The 18,250-nt window shown below is 36.9% G+C and overlaps 1 protein-coding gene and 1 pseudogene across 1 annotated transcript; one reads left to right on the top strand and one right to left on the bottom strand.

The window, feature by feature from the left end:
- Positions 1–993, bottom strand: LOC150091922 (cyclin-H pseudogene; annotated as a pseudogene).
- Positions 994–4,032: 3,039 nt separating this feature from the next.
- LOC150091921 (cholinesterase-like) lies at positions 4,033–18,250 on the top strand. Its single transcript, XM_090370256.1, has 4 exons — positions 4,033–5,316; positions 9,281–10,854; positions 11,962–12,140; positions 18,161–18,250. The coding sequence occupies exons 1-4, from the start codon at positions 4,033–4,035 to the stop codon at positions 18,217–18,219; spliced, it is 3,096 nt and encodes a 1,031-aa protein (XP_090226382.1). The 3' UTR covers positions 18,220–18,250.

Raw genomic sequence — 18,250 nt, 5'->3', positions numbered from 1 at the left:
TTACACTGTTTCTGAATCACTATCTGATTGGATCCACTCGAAATCCATATCTATTTCTTCCTCCAAATTGCTACTGCATTTTCCAGGGGACACCAGTTCTTTTTCTTCTAAAACTTTTCGAGATTTACTTTTACAATCTGCGCCATTTGAAGTATTTTCTATATCCTTGAGTATACGTAATTTGTTCTCCAAGACCTTAACATAATCATTTGAAGGAATGTTGAAGTCTTGTATCATATTCAACACATTAATAATTGTCTGTTTTATGAGTGATAACTCATTGGTCCTTTGATGAAAAACGAATTCCGATAAATAAAATTCCAAATCCTGCTCAGTTTTGTTTGCAGCATACACTACTCCAGCAAGCGCTATCTCTGAAGGTGAGAATAAGAGACAGGCATCTGTAAAGAACATCTTTTCAAGGAATTCATTTATAAAAGGCCTAAACCGGTCAGGATCTATATTTTGACATCTGGTCTTCATATCATTCAACAGTCTGTCCATCGGCCGAAACGGATTATGAATAGTGAGGTTAAAACGAAGTTCTTCTACCAACAGAAATTCATTATTCAAAATTATTTCTAAAGCATCTTCTCTATCATCCTTTATGTTTGAAATAAATTGAGTACTAGAAATATTGAACTCTTCCACTTTACAGGCTAAATACACACACGTTATTAAAATTTCCTTTGGATGGTAATCCATTACGGAATTATAAAGATAAAATCGCTTAAAATAATGGAAGGAAGTTCCTATAACTGATCTTGGCAATGGTGGCAGAAACATGCGACAAAAGTCTCTTAGCAATAATTCCTGGTATTTGCAGAACTCTTTCTCCTCTGCTGGTGACAAGAAGTAAGTTCTAGATATCTCTTCTGATCTTCCATTATCAAAAGCTTGAATAAACTTAGTATTTGCTTCCTTCCTAAAATTTTCCAACTCCTCACTGCTGCGAAATGTCCACTTCTTCAGTTGGGTGCTGGTTGAAAACATTTTCGAAAGATCCAGTTTAAAACTTTCCAGAAAATCACAAAAATTGCAGAGTCCACTGGAAATAAATGAAAACAAATTCATTATTAAAATCAACTCTTGTGAATTTTATATCATAATTAGCTGATACCAGTTCCAACGCTTGAGCGGTGGAATTGGTATCAACTTATATTAATAAATATATTAGTTATTGCTAAATTTGTAAACATTGAACAAAAAACCATGGCAAAAAATGTTTTAAATATTGATGTATCAACCAAATATCCGTAATTTAAATAACTACAAAATATGTATCATATATTAGTTTTTACAAATTGAAAACAATTAATAAATATATTAGTTATTACCAACAAAAAAAAAAAAGGGAAAAATTTATAAAGAAAGAAACTTACCTGGTAAAATGCTGTACTGGGACTAAACTACGATAATTTAATGATCTGCTGGGACGGATAGATCATTAAATAGATATTACTGCTGGGGATGGACCAATCAGAGAGGGATCCTTCCATAATTTCTGAGCGAGGTTAAGTAACCACGGATGGATCAATAAGAAAAGCTGGTAGCAAGAGTAAGAGCTGCGGAAAGGACCAATAGGAAGAGTGGTGACTAATCCATTGCCTAAAGGTGTAAATTGTGATTCAGAAAATTATAGGAAACAAAGTGCAAAGTCCAAATAAACGATCTCTGAAAATCCGAAGTTTTGTTAATTAAAAATATTAAATCTACAGAGATTCCACACTTCGAAGATTACTAAAAGATGAATTCAAGGAAAAGTACCAGCAGATGGGAAGAAATATGGGGACACCAAAATATTAAAAAAAAACATAGAAGGATTTCGTAATGTAGAATTACTATAAAGTATTACTAATATTGGAGTTTTCTGTTGATTCATTCATCGTGTCTCTGTGGAAGATACTATGATTGGTTGTAGTGAAACCCTTTTTGCTATTAATTGCTGGAGCTCTGAAGCATTGTACAAAAGAATGCTTCCTTAATTTTAATGTGACAACACAAAACATACCGTAAGGAATTTTATCAGAAGCACTAGAAACGAAAAAACCCTGAAGAACTGCCCTCGGCAACAGTTTCCCGAAAGCAATGCAGCGCAATTATACTGCATTCAAAACATGGATTTGTTGAGGGGTTATTGTATAATGTAGTGCAAAAGTGATCATTTTCTTCTACATGATTTGCTCCCGGAATTTGTCTAATTTCTAAAATCCATCCGACGGTAGATGGATCACAAGAACTGCACATTATCAGAATACCAAACCATTCTCTTTCTGGGACAATATTCTGAGCACTATAACGAGTTCTCTGGAAATGCTCAACAAAAATGGACCCCTTCTTGTTTTACCACATTAGGGCTGCATTGCATCGAATGTGAGCGGCATAGACAGCCATAATTGTTGAGAAACTTGTTGGCCATAGTTGTTGAGAAACCATCATAATATCACACTGTGTGGTTATGATTAGTTGGTTGTTGTAAGAATTCAGGCACATCAGCGACTTAGACCACATTGCGTCGCATATATTATGTGTTCTATGTTCGATTTTCTGTTTGTGGGAGAGGAAACCACACAACTCTCGCCAAATTACATTCTCGCAATTAATTAAAAGAAACTTTGAAGGAATCCTAAATGTACTTACAATAGTAATCTATGCAGATTACTATTAGATTAATAGACATAAAAGTCAGTGCAAATTAATACAACTTAATACAATATAACTCAGTTCGTAATAAATCACTGAAATTGGTGAAATGGCATCGTCTCCCAGTCAGCAGTTTCGCGAGTGTGAGAATATTCTTTGTGAAGAACCTTGCTATCTATCACTGAGACCGACTAACTCAGAGATATGCTGGAAGTTAGAACTGTGTTTCTCAAGCCATTCCTGTACAACAAATGCCCGATGGCTCGGCGTATTGTCATCTTGGAAGACACCATCGCCATTCGGGAAAAAGCGTAACATAGCTGGGTGTACACAATCGATAGCGGAGACTAGTGATACATTGTTCCGGGGTTTCTAAGTGGCGTTTGTCAGTGTGGTTGCATTTTACTGTGCTCTGTGTTCAACATAGTTCTCTGGTTGGATCTAAATCGCCAACGGTATTGAAAGTTTGCCCATCGTGAGGACGCAATGTACACTTCATACAGTGTTAATCTCCATCCTCTAGGACAGATACAACAGGTAAAATCTTTAGTAATTGCTTTCGAAAATTCTGTTAATAAATGACTATATTCCCATAGTCAGACTGTTCAAGGTACGTCGTCAAGGTCGCGAGCCTCGCAAGAAGGCATGGAAGTGACCCCTGCAGGTTAATCCTTGCCTGAAGCTTCTTCACTGCCTTCACATAAATAAGGAATTTGAAACAGTATGGGAAAGACAATTGTAGTACATTCCTACTGTAAAACGAACCATGTCCGGATTAACATGCCATTCTGCATGTGGGTCAAGTAGCCTTACTCCAACTGATCTTACCTTACTGGACTGATTGCAAGGACAAAGACTGTGACTGCTATACAGCGCAGCCAGAAATCGCTTAACCCTAATTCTCCTTGTGTACTGCTCCTGGTTTGAACGAAAACTCAGGCCTTACAGAACTAAGTTAAAGTCAGGTGTTTCTTCCAGGTGTGGTTTAGTTTTGTAACAGGAAAACTGTTAACAGTGTAATAATGTCTGATGATTATTCTTTATCGGACATGCCTGGAGATCTAATATTAGCTGCAGACTTTCTAAATACTGGGTTGAAAGAACCTTTAGACGAATTTATAGATATGCTATGGAAAGAATTACCCCAACTGGGATCGCCTGAAGGTGCAGCTGATTCTCAGTCGGTAAATAACCCGGGGCATTCGAACTGTAGCTTAATTTGGATTACTTAAGTGTTCTGAAAAATAATTTTCTAGATATTTTTAAGTCAGGATCCAACGTTATCTCCCTCATGGTGGTGGAAGCTGGTAAAATCTGGAACGATTGGTGATTGATCTCACCATTGATAATGAGAGGTTAAAAACAAATTTAGACTTGAGAGTTTTGCCTATGTCCACCCCTGTGGCCACTTATACTAAGGTGGCTGCAGCGAGTGCAGGCATAAAGACTGCTGCTGAACTGAGTCCCTCGGGAACTCGGTCAAAGCATGTAGTATTGGTTAAAGCTAGTGAAAAGTGTGAATTAAAAACGAGTGAAGAAGTTAAACAGGTGATTGCAACGAATTTTAAACCCGAAATTAAACAGATTAAAATAAAATCTATCACAAAAGTTAGAGAAAGAGGCGTTGTAATTGAAACTGCCACTGATGAAGACATTACTAAATTAAAGAACTGCCCGAAATTTGGGGAACACAAATTAATTGTAGACTCGCCCCGAAAACTAAACCCGACTGTGATATTCTATGACATACAAAAAGATATGTCAGACCAAGAATTCTTGGAGGATCTGTATGTCAAAAACCTGTGCGAGCACAATGTTAATGAGGAAGATTTCAAAAAGGGGGTCAAGGTGAAGTTTAAGATTAACGCTAAAAACAAAAACAACAAACACTGGATAATTGAAGTTCCTGCCTGTATCAGGCAAATAATATTAAAAAGTAGTTTTGGACAAATATTCTTCATCTCAATCTACATGCAGCGCTCACAGCATTCTCAACAAATTGAGCCTTATCTAAACTTCCTTGAGACAGCTTTAATTAGGTTATCAGGCAAAAAGATGGTTATAATGATCGATGCAAACGCTTCTTCCACCATGTGGAACAGCCCCGTAACGAATAATAAAGGTGAATTACTGGAGGAACTCATAATAACTAACGGATTGATTGTCTGGCACTCCCCCGAGCATCTGCCCACTTACTCATCCCCTTCTGGTCAGTCTTACATAGATGTCACTCTGTGGAATGCAACATTCGGGAGATGCATAGAAAACTGGGCTGTTCACTCCTCTTGGTCGGTAAGCGACCACAATGTAATAACCTTTGACATAATATCTAATGAAAATGCAGCAGCTTTGAGAGGCACTCATGACTTCCCCAGATACAAAACTCGACAAATCAATTGGAATCCTTTTGAGAAACTACTTAAGGAAAAACTGAGAAATCTGACAAACCTTATTTTGGACCAACATCTAAAAGAATTGATGGCAATCATCGCCAAAATATGCGACGAGACGATTAAGAAGAAACAGAGAAGACAAAATTCGGTTCCTTGGTGGTCCCAGACCCTTTCTACTCTAAGGAATCATACAAAGAGCGCAAGACGAGATGTTCAGAGAGCTAGGAGAAATGGTAGACCTGAAGACGAGATAAACCGATTGAATGAAATATACAAAAACGCGAGAAGGACATATTTCAACAATATTTATAATATTTAAACGCTCCTCTTGGAAACGCTTAGTTAAACAAACTATGGACCAGGAGCCCTGGGGCTTGATCTACAAGCTGACTCCAGCCAAAATTCATCCGGGGGAAATATTCTCCTCTGTACTTAGACCTGATAACTCTGAAACTCTGACAATGGCCAGACTATGGAAACAATTTTGATGAATTGATTATGCAGGATGAAACTGTATCAGAAAGTCCGGTACAAACAGGCATTCGTTTAGAACATCTTTCCTACGTAGGCCAAAGCCACTAAGATGATTTTGACAGATACGAGGTAGGTCTTGCTGTTGCGACTTTGCGTGATGACAAATGCCCTGGACTGGACCTATTAGAAGTTATCGTAGTTAAAAGAATCTGGAGCACCTGTCCCCAACTGATGATGAACCTCTTTAATGCCTGCCTACAATATGGATCATTCCCCTCTCCTTGGAAAAAATCAAATCTTAAAAATTACTCATTAAGAATCCCAACAAAACAGCAAATCAGGCAAATTCATACCGCCCAATCGCTCTACTTCCGGTCTTCGAAAAATACTAGAGATGCTGATTGTAGCGAGATTCCAAAAGCACTATAGAGAAAGAAACCTAAACTACAAATATCAGTTTGGCTTCACTGCTGGGATGTCTACAGTGGATGTCATAAACCTAGTTATTAATAACGTTTCAGCCTCCAATGAAAAGTATGTCCTCGGCTTCCTTGTGGACTTGAAAGAGGCCTTTGACACGGTTTGGTGGCAAAGTGTCCTGGAGACGTCCGAGAGGCCGGGGTCTCCGTGCCTATTTATCGTCTCATCACGGATTATTTCCAGAATCGCTCACTTATGGTCTCCAGTGGATCCTGCTCTGTTGCGAGACCTGTGACTCGCGGTTGCCCTCGGGGATCAGTTCTTGGACCAGTATGCTGGAACGTGGTCCTTGATGGGTGGCTGGCTACCGAACATAATTGCACTACTAAGATCACTTTCGCAGACGATTTAATTATCCTTGTTTCTGGAAACTCCAGACTACAACTTGAAATCCGTGCTATTGAAGTCCTATCAGACCTAGATGAGTGGTATAGTACACATAAATTAACTATTTCTTTTTCAAAAACAAAACAAATTCTTCTCAAAGGAAAATTAGACCCAAATAGACCTCCAAGTATTAAGATTAAAGAACAATCGATAAAATTAGTTAACTCATACAAATACCTAGGAATTATGTTAGATAACAAACTTCAATTCATTACCCAAATACGTACTAAGCAAAATCAAGACTTTGACAGGCAAATTAATCAGAATTACCAAAGGTTCTTGGGGTATGAAACCCTCCACTCTCAAGCTGTACTACAAATGTATATTTATTCCTATTGTCTGTTATGCTGCGGGCGCTTGGGGCCCCAGTATACGCGGAGTCACGGTGGAAAAAATCTTGACTCAAGCCCAGCGCTTCTTCCTGATTGCAACTTCAAGAGCTTGTCGCACAATTTCAAGGTCAGCACTACAGGTCATCAACGGAAAACTACCAATTAAATACGAGGTGCTGTACAATTACTTTCAGTATTGTAGAAGGAAGGGTATTGCAGCACAGTTCAACCAGTTTTCTGTTAACCTGGACGTGCCAGTGAAAGATTAAGAAACCAGTTCCTCCAGGAATGGCAAAACGAATGGACTAATGCCAACACTGGAAGAATTACTACCCCTTTTATACCTCAAGTTTCCGATTTTGACAAAAAAACATTGGCCCTGGTTTAACCCGGGTCTTCACCTAACTTTCCTTCTATCCGGGCATGGCAGCCTAAACTCAAAGTTATTTACTCTGGGTTCGGCTTGTAATAAGGTTCATAAATTGTAAATCTTAAATTGTATAAATTGTAAGATATATATCGGACCACATTGTAACCGAACTGGTAGATCCTAACTATCTGTATAGTTGTATAAGTTGTGAAGGTTAATATAGAAATTGGTGCCTTCAACAAATTGTAATAACTTAGTTGCAAGTGTTATGGATATCCAGTGTGGTCAAAAATGTGCGGCTATACTACATTGGTCTCAGACAAGAGATTTATTGTTTGTAATCATTCCTGTGAAGATGCTGGATCAGAAGATGTTTTGCTAAACCATAAATTGTAAATAATGTACAGTTACTCTTCAGCGGCGGATAGGGGAAACCCTGGAGCCCGCAGAAAATAATAAAATACTTTGAATACTTTGATACATTGTTCCTCATGCACCAGGGTCCAAGTTCGTGCCGGTGAAATATGCCAAGCACCATACAACCACCTCCACAGGCATGCCTTTTTGATACCATGCATGATGGATGGATCTTCCATACACGATCAACTTTGTATTAAATCAATTAAAAATATATAAGAAATGGAATTCTTTCCAGACTTTTTTGTTAATAGATAGATTGCGAAAGTGGAACATTTCAAGTGGACCATCTTAACAATAGACATTTATAGCGGGTGTATTTAGAGAATATCTTTGGATCTTTGTTTTGATAACAGTTTCCAATCGCGTGACACGTGCTATACCACTATTGTGTAATGATCAAAAGCAATCTACTCCCAAAGGGATTTGTTAGAGCGAACGCTGGGCCTCTCTATCTACAGAGGCACCGAAACGGCTCTGTAAACAGCGACACTTATCAAGATTATCACGTGATACGTTTCTCCTTAACAGCCACCACGTACGTTTGAAGATAATCGTGAACGCCTTCGCACTTTGTAGTAAGCCTTCTGTGGTACAGTTGGGTAAGTAGGTCCTCCTCTTACTTTATTTGATTTATTCCTCATATTATGACATCAAGAAGAAACCAAGTTATAGATTTTTACAGATTAATAATAATGTATCATATCCTGATATTCGCAATTTTATCAATGATGCGAATTCAAAGATTTGTGAAATCGCCAAGTACCTGAAAGAACTCAATCTTTCTATAAATGCAAGAAACTCTGTTAAAATTACTTATTCCCTTCAAAAACAACCCAACGACATAAAAATTAAAATTGAAGATGTCTCAAACCCAAATGTTTATGCTCACAAAGACCTTGGAGTTATTTTTTGGATAAAAATCTCTCCTTTAATGCCCACTATTTATATGTTGCTCAAAAAGCAAAATGGTTAATCAAACAAGAACCAGCAGCGATTCAAGACAGAAAAACGTCATTAAGCATGTTCAAAGATGCATCTTTCCCATTCTGTCCTATGCTTCCGAAATCTGGTCTGGTGCTCCTCAAATAACCAAGAAACTCCTTGCTCTCGAATATTGGGTTTTTAATTGGCTCAATAGTAAGCTTCGTTTTCCCCATACAACGTTCAGGCAACATCTTTATGAAAACTTAAAAACAAAGCCTCTGCAACAGATGATCAACGACTCTGAAGTCATGTTTCTTGCAAAGGTAATTACTTGTGCATGCGATTTACCAAACTTGGCCAATGTAATAGCTGCCCCTAACAGGGAACATCCAGAAAACAAGCAATTCAAATCCAACCTCTCCATGCTCAAACAAATTGAGAGAATTTTCCCCAATGTATCCTTTCACCTCATAATTCATCACAACATTGAATGCGGAAGGGTCAGGGAATGACCACCGCATATCCCCGGAGCAATATGGCCTTAGATGCTAATGCTCCCTAAAACCAAATAACAACAACAACAAAATAAATATTTTGCGCTTTCCTTGGGCTTCTGTTCCAACGATCCCATGGGTGAAGTCTTTCAAAAATACTATTAGAAAATGTTGAGGAGGGATAATGATTATTTCATTCCTTGCAAATGACTGATGGACTATTTTAAGTAATAATAATAGAACATTAACAATAAATTAATACTAAGCAAAAAGATTAATTAATGAGTTAATTATACAATTTTTAACTCTAAACATGTAATAACTTTTTTTTTATCAGCTAACTATTCTTTTCTCTTATTACAGACATCGATTTTTTTTGGAGGAATCATAATAACAACACCAAAAGCAAGTATATTTTTACCAATGGGATTCAGAAACTGCATCTTCGTAATTGCAGCATTTGCAATCTGTTTTGGAGACTATGCTAAAACAGCAGCAGCATCAGAAGATTTTATTGTGAACACTCCAAAAGGACTAATTAAAGGTAAAAGTATTGGAACACCAGGCGGGAAATCTGTTGATGCATTCCTTGGAATACCATATGCCAGACCTCCTGTAGGGAAATATCGCTTCCGCCCACCAGAGCCTGCTGAAGCGTGGACTGATACCTTGGATGCTACCGAGCTTCCAGATGCATGTATGCAATCAAATTTACATCATACGGATGAGATTCCCAGTGAACAGTTGAGAGCCTTGTTAGCACCTAAGAATCCCAAAGAGGACTGTCTAAAGTTAAACGTGTGGGTTCCACACCCTAGACCTCAGAAAGCTGCAGTTATGATCTCGATTTACGGTGGGGCTTTTGTCGGTGGGTCTACCGATGTGTTTTTCAACGATCCTAAAGTGTTAGTTTCTGAGGAAGAGGTCATTGTAGTGTCAATGAACTACCGAGTCGCAAGTTTAGGATTTCTCTATTTTGGACGTCCTGATGCACCAGGAAACGTGGGATTGCTTGACCAGACCTTGGCGATTCGTTGGGTTAAAGAGAATATTGCTGATTTTGGGGGTGATCCAGAAAATATAACGTTGTTCGGAGTGAGTGCAGGCGGTGCAAGTGTGAGTTACCACCTTCTGTCTCCTCTCAGTCGAAACTTGTTCAATCGAGCCATCATGCAGAGTGGAACTGCAACGTCTCCTTGGGCCTTGCACGATAGAAGAAAGGCCATTATTCAAGGTCTAAAACTGGCGAAATCCGTGGGTTGTCCTCATGATAAAAACAACCTTGATGATGTCATGGAGTGTCTACTGAAGAAAGATGCACAGGATTTAATGAATCATGACGGCAAACTTCATGGAGCTTTGGATTTTTCGTTCGTTCCAGTAACAGACGGAGTATTCATTGAGGAAGATCCGGAAATATTACTGAAAAACAAGAAGTTCAAAAACACGAGCATTCTCCTTGGTGCAACTTTAAACGAGGGATCTATATTTCTACTTATGGACCTCCCCGATATTTTCAAAGTGGTTGATAACCTCACCATCACGTATAAGGATTTTTTGAAATCTCTGAGGACATACTTTCCTTTCGATAACGAGCTGATGGAACAGTCCATTATCCAGGAATACAAAGATTGGATAGGATCGGACTACGTTGATGGTGTCGATAAGTCTGTGGGTGACCGCCATTTTGTGTGTCCAACTGAGCAGTTTGCTCGAAATTTTGCCAATGCAGAAAATGATGTCTATCTTTACAGTTTCGAACACCATGGACCTCCATTGATGGAAGGATTTCATTCAAAGTGGATGGGAGTTGCTCATGGTTCAGATCAATCTTATGTGATGGGAATTTTTTTGAATCCATTAATGAAAATTAGCCCCGAAGAAATATTCTTGTCCTCTCGCATTATGAGGTTATGGGCAAATTTTGCCAAAACAGGGTAAGTTTTTTCTTTTCAAACTGTGTATTACTTCGGCAATTGTCGTGTAATTTTAAATACATGATGATGTAAGTAAAATTACATTGTAAAAGATATTTTTGTGTCTGATCTTTCTTTTCTTTAAGAAAACACGAAAGGTATTAGAACCTATACAGCGCATCGGTTGAGAAGATGAAAGAAGACAATTGTTGACATTAGATTTGAATTTCTGCACATTGCAATTTTCAGGAAATACGTGAGAAGGGAAGATATTCCAGAAAACAGAAGTTGAAAGAATAATTGAGGAAGAAGGACAGTTAAATTTGTCAGTTTGATTTTGGAGAGTAAATGGATGCTGACTAGTTGCGGCATATATTCCGACCAGTTTGAAAGAAAGAGCAGGAATAATGGAAGCCAATTCAGAAGAATAAACACCTCCCATGGAAGCGTCTACATGAAGTGTTTGTAGAGCATGGTGAATAGTGAGTTGAGTGTTGAACAGAACCACTGCGGACTCAGTGCATCTTCCTGAAAGATTCCTCTCTTAATGGGGATCGGTCTAATTGTGATGTTCTTGACCATGATGGTTGTACTCCATTTTGCTATGGTTGTTTCTACGAAGTTTGTCACTGTCGGATTTACTTTGTTGATCATCAGCGTCTCAATTAGCCAGCTATGAGGCACGGAGTCGAAGGTCTTGCGGTAATCGATATAGGCAGTGTATAATTGCTTCTTGCATCGTTTGCTCAATCACTTCCAAACTTTCTGCTATTTAGCTGGCGTGCGCATGTAGCTCAGTGGTATCAAAACCATCCTACCCACCCTAGCTTCAATAAGGATCCGGTTCGAATCACGTCGATGGCCCGATTAAGTTTGTTGGGTTTTTTTTTCACTCTTTGGGCTAAAGTGACTTTCGCAATTATTTTAAAAATTGTTATCTTGTTATATTTATTGTGATTTATTACTTTTATTACATCTATTTCCCAGTGTGATGGAGAAGCGTTCGCTTTCGCCAAAGCAGGAAGTGAACCCACGTCTATCAGGCTGGTAGTCCAGTGTCATCGGGCCAATGCGCCCTTCTTTTAATTTTATTATTTTTATTTTAATCTCACCTATTCTGTGTTCTAGCAATCCGAATTTGTCCCCAGATGGCTCTGAAGGCAATGAAAAATGGCCTCTGTACACAACGGAGAAAAAGGAGTATTTCATTTTCGATAAAGCAGAGTCGAGTTCGATAGGTCGTGGACTTCGTTCCAGGCAGTGTGCCTTCTGGCAATATTATGTGCCCTTTTTGTTACAATGGACAGGTTAGTTTACTCCGAACTTGTTTATTTAGTGTTTAATCTTTGTTTTTGATCATAATTAGGTGACGTTTTAATTGGAAAACAAGTCTACTGAATTTTTAGCATCGAATTTCACAGGATTATAGTCGAAATTAATGTCACATGTCAAGCACTGAATATAGTAGATTTAAATAGTTTTAAATATTTATTTGGTAGATGTTACCCTGTTTTTCTTAAATGATAATTTTCAAATATTAATTTAGTGGTGTTTATTGTAATTATTTGGGTATTTTGAAAAGTGCTTGAAGAAATGTATTCAGTTTTATATCCATGTGTTGATCACAAAGTGAGTTGCTGCATTAATTTATTAATGTTAATAAATTTTAACGATTTTAAATAGTTTAATAATATTATTAATGGTGTTTAGAAGATTTTATACAGAATAATTAACACTGCTCTGCATTTTGAAAAATTTCAATGATGTTTTTGCAAAAAAGGGTGTGTCTGAATAATTTTCTGATGATGATTTCAAAAATAACCCGTTTATATTTCCATCACGCCTGGTTCCTTTAAGAAATCATCGAAGAAATTTTGATTTTTCATAAATTTTTGCAGAATTTGTGCATTTATATTATAATAAAATGCTTCTTTTACCAGAATTTTGTATTTAAATACATGTTAAAACACCATTAAAAAGGCAGTGTGATAAAAATTGCACTAATCAGCCACCTCTCATTTTCAAAATCTATATACAATTGGTCAAAGTTTCGTTTCTTTGATTATCTCACAGATTCTTCTCCTTTTCAGAGTTCCTCTTCAGCATCCAGCAATAGTCAGCCATCCCATGTTTTTAATGTCCCGGTGCAACCTCTCATACTCATCTTCACTACCACTTCAGAGATTTTCTGGGAATTATTTGTTGTAGGAATGTAAAAAATGCACTTTGACACTTATGTGACACCGAGCTTCTTGAAGTTTGCCAACTTATTTTCAACTATATTCCTGTAGTCTGGATTCTTGTTGTTCTCTAAGAAGTTCTCAAAAGACTGGAAAATAATCCATGCTTGTTTTTCTCTTTTATTCATAGTTCCCTCATCAGAAATTCCTTGTTTTAGTTCCTGTTGGGTAATCGATGGGAATTTAGTCCACAGGTAGTTGAAGCAGAGATTTCCTGAGGTTTTCACAAACCCAGTTTGATGTGCAAAGAGAGAAAACCCAGTTTGATGTGCAAAGAGACAAATTTCAGGTGTACCAGTTAGGTGCATCAGCAACTAAATGCCACATTACTCCTTATATATTGTCTTAGTAAATTAATAAGAGGAGTTTACCTCAATATAGTACGTGGAACACTTCCGTATGATACCCTCCAGAAATTAAAACGGAAAAAACGAAAAAATCGACAACTTACCGGTACATTAAAGTAAAATATAAATAATTAAAGTAAAATATAAATAATTAAATAATCAATTTAACACAATTCAAAATCAATTCAAAACAATTAAAATTCAAATTAACGCAATTAAAAGAATCTAACGAAAATATTCAAAACGATTTTCCTTCCTGAAGCTGACAATGCTTTTCGACCGACTGTCGTGATCACAGGAATGAAAATTACCGAATCAGGCTAAACCTGCAACTTAAATAGTGATTATATGTCTTCGCGCATGCGCGTAAAGGTCCACGCATCGGAGATCAAATATGGCCGCCGAACATTAACAGAATTCTCGTGTAATTTAATTTCAACGGTTTCAGCAATTAATAGTCGCGTATAATTACGTTGAACGTTAAGTATTTTGGCCTCGTTAAATAAAAAAGTATGTTTTTCGTTAATGGCATGAAAGGCTAATTCTGACGCTGCTGAACGAGAAGCACGAACTGAGGCTTCGTGTTGATTTACACGAATATTAAGAGAAAACCGCGTCGAACCCTGGTAAGACGAGTCGCAATCACCGCAAGAAATGTTGTATACCAGATCATTAATTTGTGTTGCGAACGCGGAAAGAACCGAGCGATTGTTCAATATAGTGTGTAACTTCCGTATAGGCCTAGCTATAATTTTAAATTCGGTATCTTTAAAGAATCTGTTAAGCTGTTTGTGCCACTGTTCAACATATGGGACAGAAATAAAGTATTTTTTGATATTACTATTGTTGATTGGTGCAGTATTTTTTATCCTATCCTTAGCTTGTACCCTAATTCGATTTATTGTGTTAATGGGATAACCCCTGTTCAAGAATCTGCTAGTTAATATTTGTATTTCTGAGTCTAAAGCAGAATCCGTCGTTGAATATTTATAGGCATTTAGAAATTGATTAAAGATAATCGATCTTTTGTAGGTGAACGGGTGGTAGCTATTATAATGTAGAAGCATACCGGTGTTTGTGGGTTTTCGATAGATGCTAAATTGTATTTTGTTCGAGTCACGGGTAAGCGTGAAATTTAGAAAGTTTAATGACTTAGTATCCGTATCTTCCCTTTCCAATGTACATTTGAGTCTAGAATGAATATTATTAAACGAATGTAAAATGTCTTGGATAGTACTACTATCAGTAATAACTAGAACATCGTCTAAATACCTCCCATAGTATGTGATACGGGGACGAAAAGGTGTCAAATGTATCTGCTCAATCGTCGAGAGATAGATCTCTGACATTAAGCCACTCAGGCTCAAACCCATTGGTAATCCAAAAATTTGTTTGTACACCTTGTCTCGAAAGGTGATGTAGTTAGCCTCAACTAATAGTTTAATTAAGTGAAAAATTTCCTTAATGGGCAGCTTCGTATAATTAATCGGTGTCGAGTTTTTATTTAACATATCCCAAATAATATCTAATGTGTATTCAACGTTTACATTCGTATATAATGAGGTAACATCTAATGAGAATAAATTGTCATTGTCGCCGAGTCTACAGTCTTTAAGATTATTAAATAATGTATCGTAATTCTTAATCCCAAATTGTATAACCTGTCTAAAAGGTTTTATAATATTATATACATGTGTGGCTAAGGCTGAAAATGCCGAGTTCCTGTAGGAAACAATAGGTCGAATCGGAAATCCAGGCTTGTGTAATTTTACCTGACCAAAAAGTGCAGGAATATTGTATGTTCTGGACTTCAATTCCTTCAACTGAACCATAGTAATGTAGTCGTTTTTACGATATGTGGTTAACGTTTTATTGTATTGATTTACCAAATTGGTAAACAGGGCCGGGTCCACTTCACGATAAGTGGAGGTATCAGACACAACTGAATCTAACTTATTAATATAATCATGTTTATCTAGTATTACCACTGTATCTCCTTTATCTGCCCTCTGTATAATAATGTCCTTATTTTCTCGAAGTTCTCGTAAAGCTGAACTGTCATGTGTATTCAATTTAGGAAGTCGCGTTTCTTTTATGTTATTTACTACTTGGTTAACTTGTTGAATAAACACATCTTTTTGTGGAACACTACGAAGTCCAAATTCAATATCAATTACGCGTAATTGATATTGAGCTTTACGAGAACTTCGAGAAAATAAGGACATTATTATACAGAGGGCAGATAAAGGAGATACAGTGGTAATACTAGATAAACATGATTATATTAATAAGTTAGATTCAGTTGTGTCTGATACCTCCACTTATCGTGAAGTGGACCCGGCCCTGTTTACCAATTTGGTAAATCAATACAATAAAACGTTAACCACATATCGTAAAAACGACTACATTACTATGGTTCAGTTGAAGGAATTGAAGTCCAGAACATACAATATTCCTGCACTTTTTGGTCAGGTAAAATTACACAAGCCTGGATTTCCGATTCGACCTATTGTTTCCTACAGGAACTCGGCATTTTCAGCCTTAGCCACACATGTATATAATATTATAAAACCTTTTAGACAGGTTATACAATTTGGGATTAAGAATTACGATACATTATTTAATAATCTTAAAGACTGTAGACTCGGCGACAATGACAATTTATTCTCATTAGATGTTACCTCATTATATACGAATGTAAACGTTGAATACACATTAGATATTATTTGGGATATGTTAAATAAAAACTCGACACCGATTAATTATACGAAGCTGCCCATTAAGGAAATTTTTCACTTAATTAAACTATTAGCTGAGGCTAACTACATCACCTTTCGAGACAAGGTGTACAAACAAATTTTTGGATTACCAATGGGTTTGAGCCTGAGTGGCTTAATGTCAGAGATCTATCTCTCGACGATTGAGCAGATACATTTGACACCTTTTCGTCCCCGTATCACATACTATGGGAGGTATTTAGACGATGTTCTAGTTATTACTGATAGTAGTACTATCCAAGACATTTTACATTCGTTTAATAATATTCATTCTAGACTCAAATGTACATTGGAAAGGGAAGATACGGATACTAAGTCATTAAACTTTCTAAATTTCACGCTTACCCGTGACTCGAACAAAATACAATTTAGCATCTATCGAAAACCCACAAACACCGGTATGCTTCTACATTATAATAGCTACCACCCGTTCACCTACAAAAGATCGATTATCTTTAATCAATTTCTAAATGCCTATAAATATTCAACGACGGATTCTGCTTTAGACTCAGAAATACAAATATTAACTAGCAGATTCTTGAACAGGGGTTATCCCATTAACACAATAAATCGAATTAGGGTACAAGCTAAGGATAGGATAAAAAATACTACACCAATCAACAATAGTAATATCAAAAAATACTTTATTTCTGTCCCATATGTTGAACAGTGGCACAAACAGCTTAACAGATTCTTTAAAGATACCGAATTTCAAATTATAGCTAGGCCTATACGGAAGTTACACACTATACTGAACAATCGCTCGGTTCTTTCCGCGTTCGCAACACAAATTAATGATCTAGTATACAACATTTCTTGCGGTGATTGCGACTCGTCTTACCAGGGTTCGACGCGGTTTTCTCTTAATATTCGTGTAAATCAACACGAAGCCTCAGTTCGTGCTTCTCGTTCAGCAGCGTCAGAATTAGCCTTTCATGCCATTAACGAAAAACATACTTTTTTATTTAACGAGGCCAAAATACTTAACGTTCAACGTAATTATACGCGACTATTAATTGCAGAAACCGTTGAAATTAAATTACACGAGAATTCTGTTAATGTTCGGCGGCCATATTTGATCTCCGATGCGTGGACCTTTACGCGCATGCGCGAAGACATATAATCACTATTTAAGTTGCAGGTTTAGCCTGATTCGGTAATTTTCATTCCTGTGATCACGACAGTCGGTCGAAAAGCATTGTCAGCTTCAGGAAGGAAAATCGTTTTGAATATTTTCGTTAGATTCTTTTAATTGCGTTAATTTGAATTTTAATTGTTTTGAATTGTGTTAAATTGATTATTTAATTATTTATATTTTACTTTAATGTACCGGTAAGTTGTCGATTTTTTCGTTTTTTCCGTTTTAATTTCTGGAGGGTATCATACGGAAGTGTTCCACGTACTATATTGAGGTAAACTCCTCTTATTAATTTACTAATATCATTATCAACGTAGAACATATTGAGTATTACAGCTCTGATTCATACTATCTTATATATTGTCTGTAAATTCCGTGTGTTCGGAAGTCGATTTTCTGTTTGGTGGACGAAAAACCCGAATTTCCGGGAGAAAACCCTGTGCTAATCTCATTCAGACCTAGTAACTCTGCCACTTTGTTAAAAAGACCCCTAAAAATTCCTTCACTCATCGTCGGGACTGAAACTCAGGTCTTTTCCAGCCGATGTGCAGAGGACGGCGATCTTATGAACTGTGGTATCTACGAGGGTGTTCTGCGAGTGGTTTTTGAACTAAGTTATTTGATCCAGGCAACAAACTGCCTCTCTTTTGCAGGACCTTGACGTTTCCTAACTTACTAATAAATCCAGTTTAAAATTTATGACATGGAAAAGTGCATTTCCTTAACATTATCTCAGTAGTATTACTATTTCTTAAATTAAATTAGAAATCTGTTTTAATGTAATGGGAAAATTTTGTTAAAATGCTTATTTATATATCATTTCAGATAAAGTGGATTCTTGTGAAAAGAAAGATTCGAGAAAAACTGTCTGGACCAGTCCGTAAATAAATTATCGTTTGTATTTGATTTTTATAT

This window comes from Mastigoproctus giganteus, chromosome 1, assembly GCF_048544385.1.
Source record: "Mastigoproctus giganteus isolate SK-2022 chromosome 1, ASM4854438v1, whole genome shotgun sequence".
NCBI classification, from domain to species: domain Eukaryota; kingdom Metazoa; phylum Arthropoda; class Arachnida; order Uropygi; family Thelyphonidae; genus Mastigoproctus; species Mastigoproctus giganteus.
Note: the sequence above shows the minus strand (reverse complement) of the source record. Positions and strands in the feature narration are given on the sequence as shown.

Coding starts and splice junctions, on each gene's coding strand:
- LOC150091921 (XM_090370256.1), top strand. CDS start 4,033: ATGTCCACCCCTGTGGCCACTTATACTAAGGTGGCTGCAGCGAGTGCA. Junction 10,855..11,961: donor GCAAATTTTGCCAAAACAGG/GTAAGTTTTTTC, acceptor TCTGTGTTCTAG/CAATCCGAATTTGTCCCCAG. Junction 12,141..18,160: donor CTTTTTGTTACAATGGACAG/GTTAGTTTACTC, acceptor ATATCATTTCAG/ATAAAGTGGATTCTTGTGAA.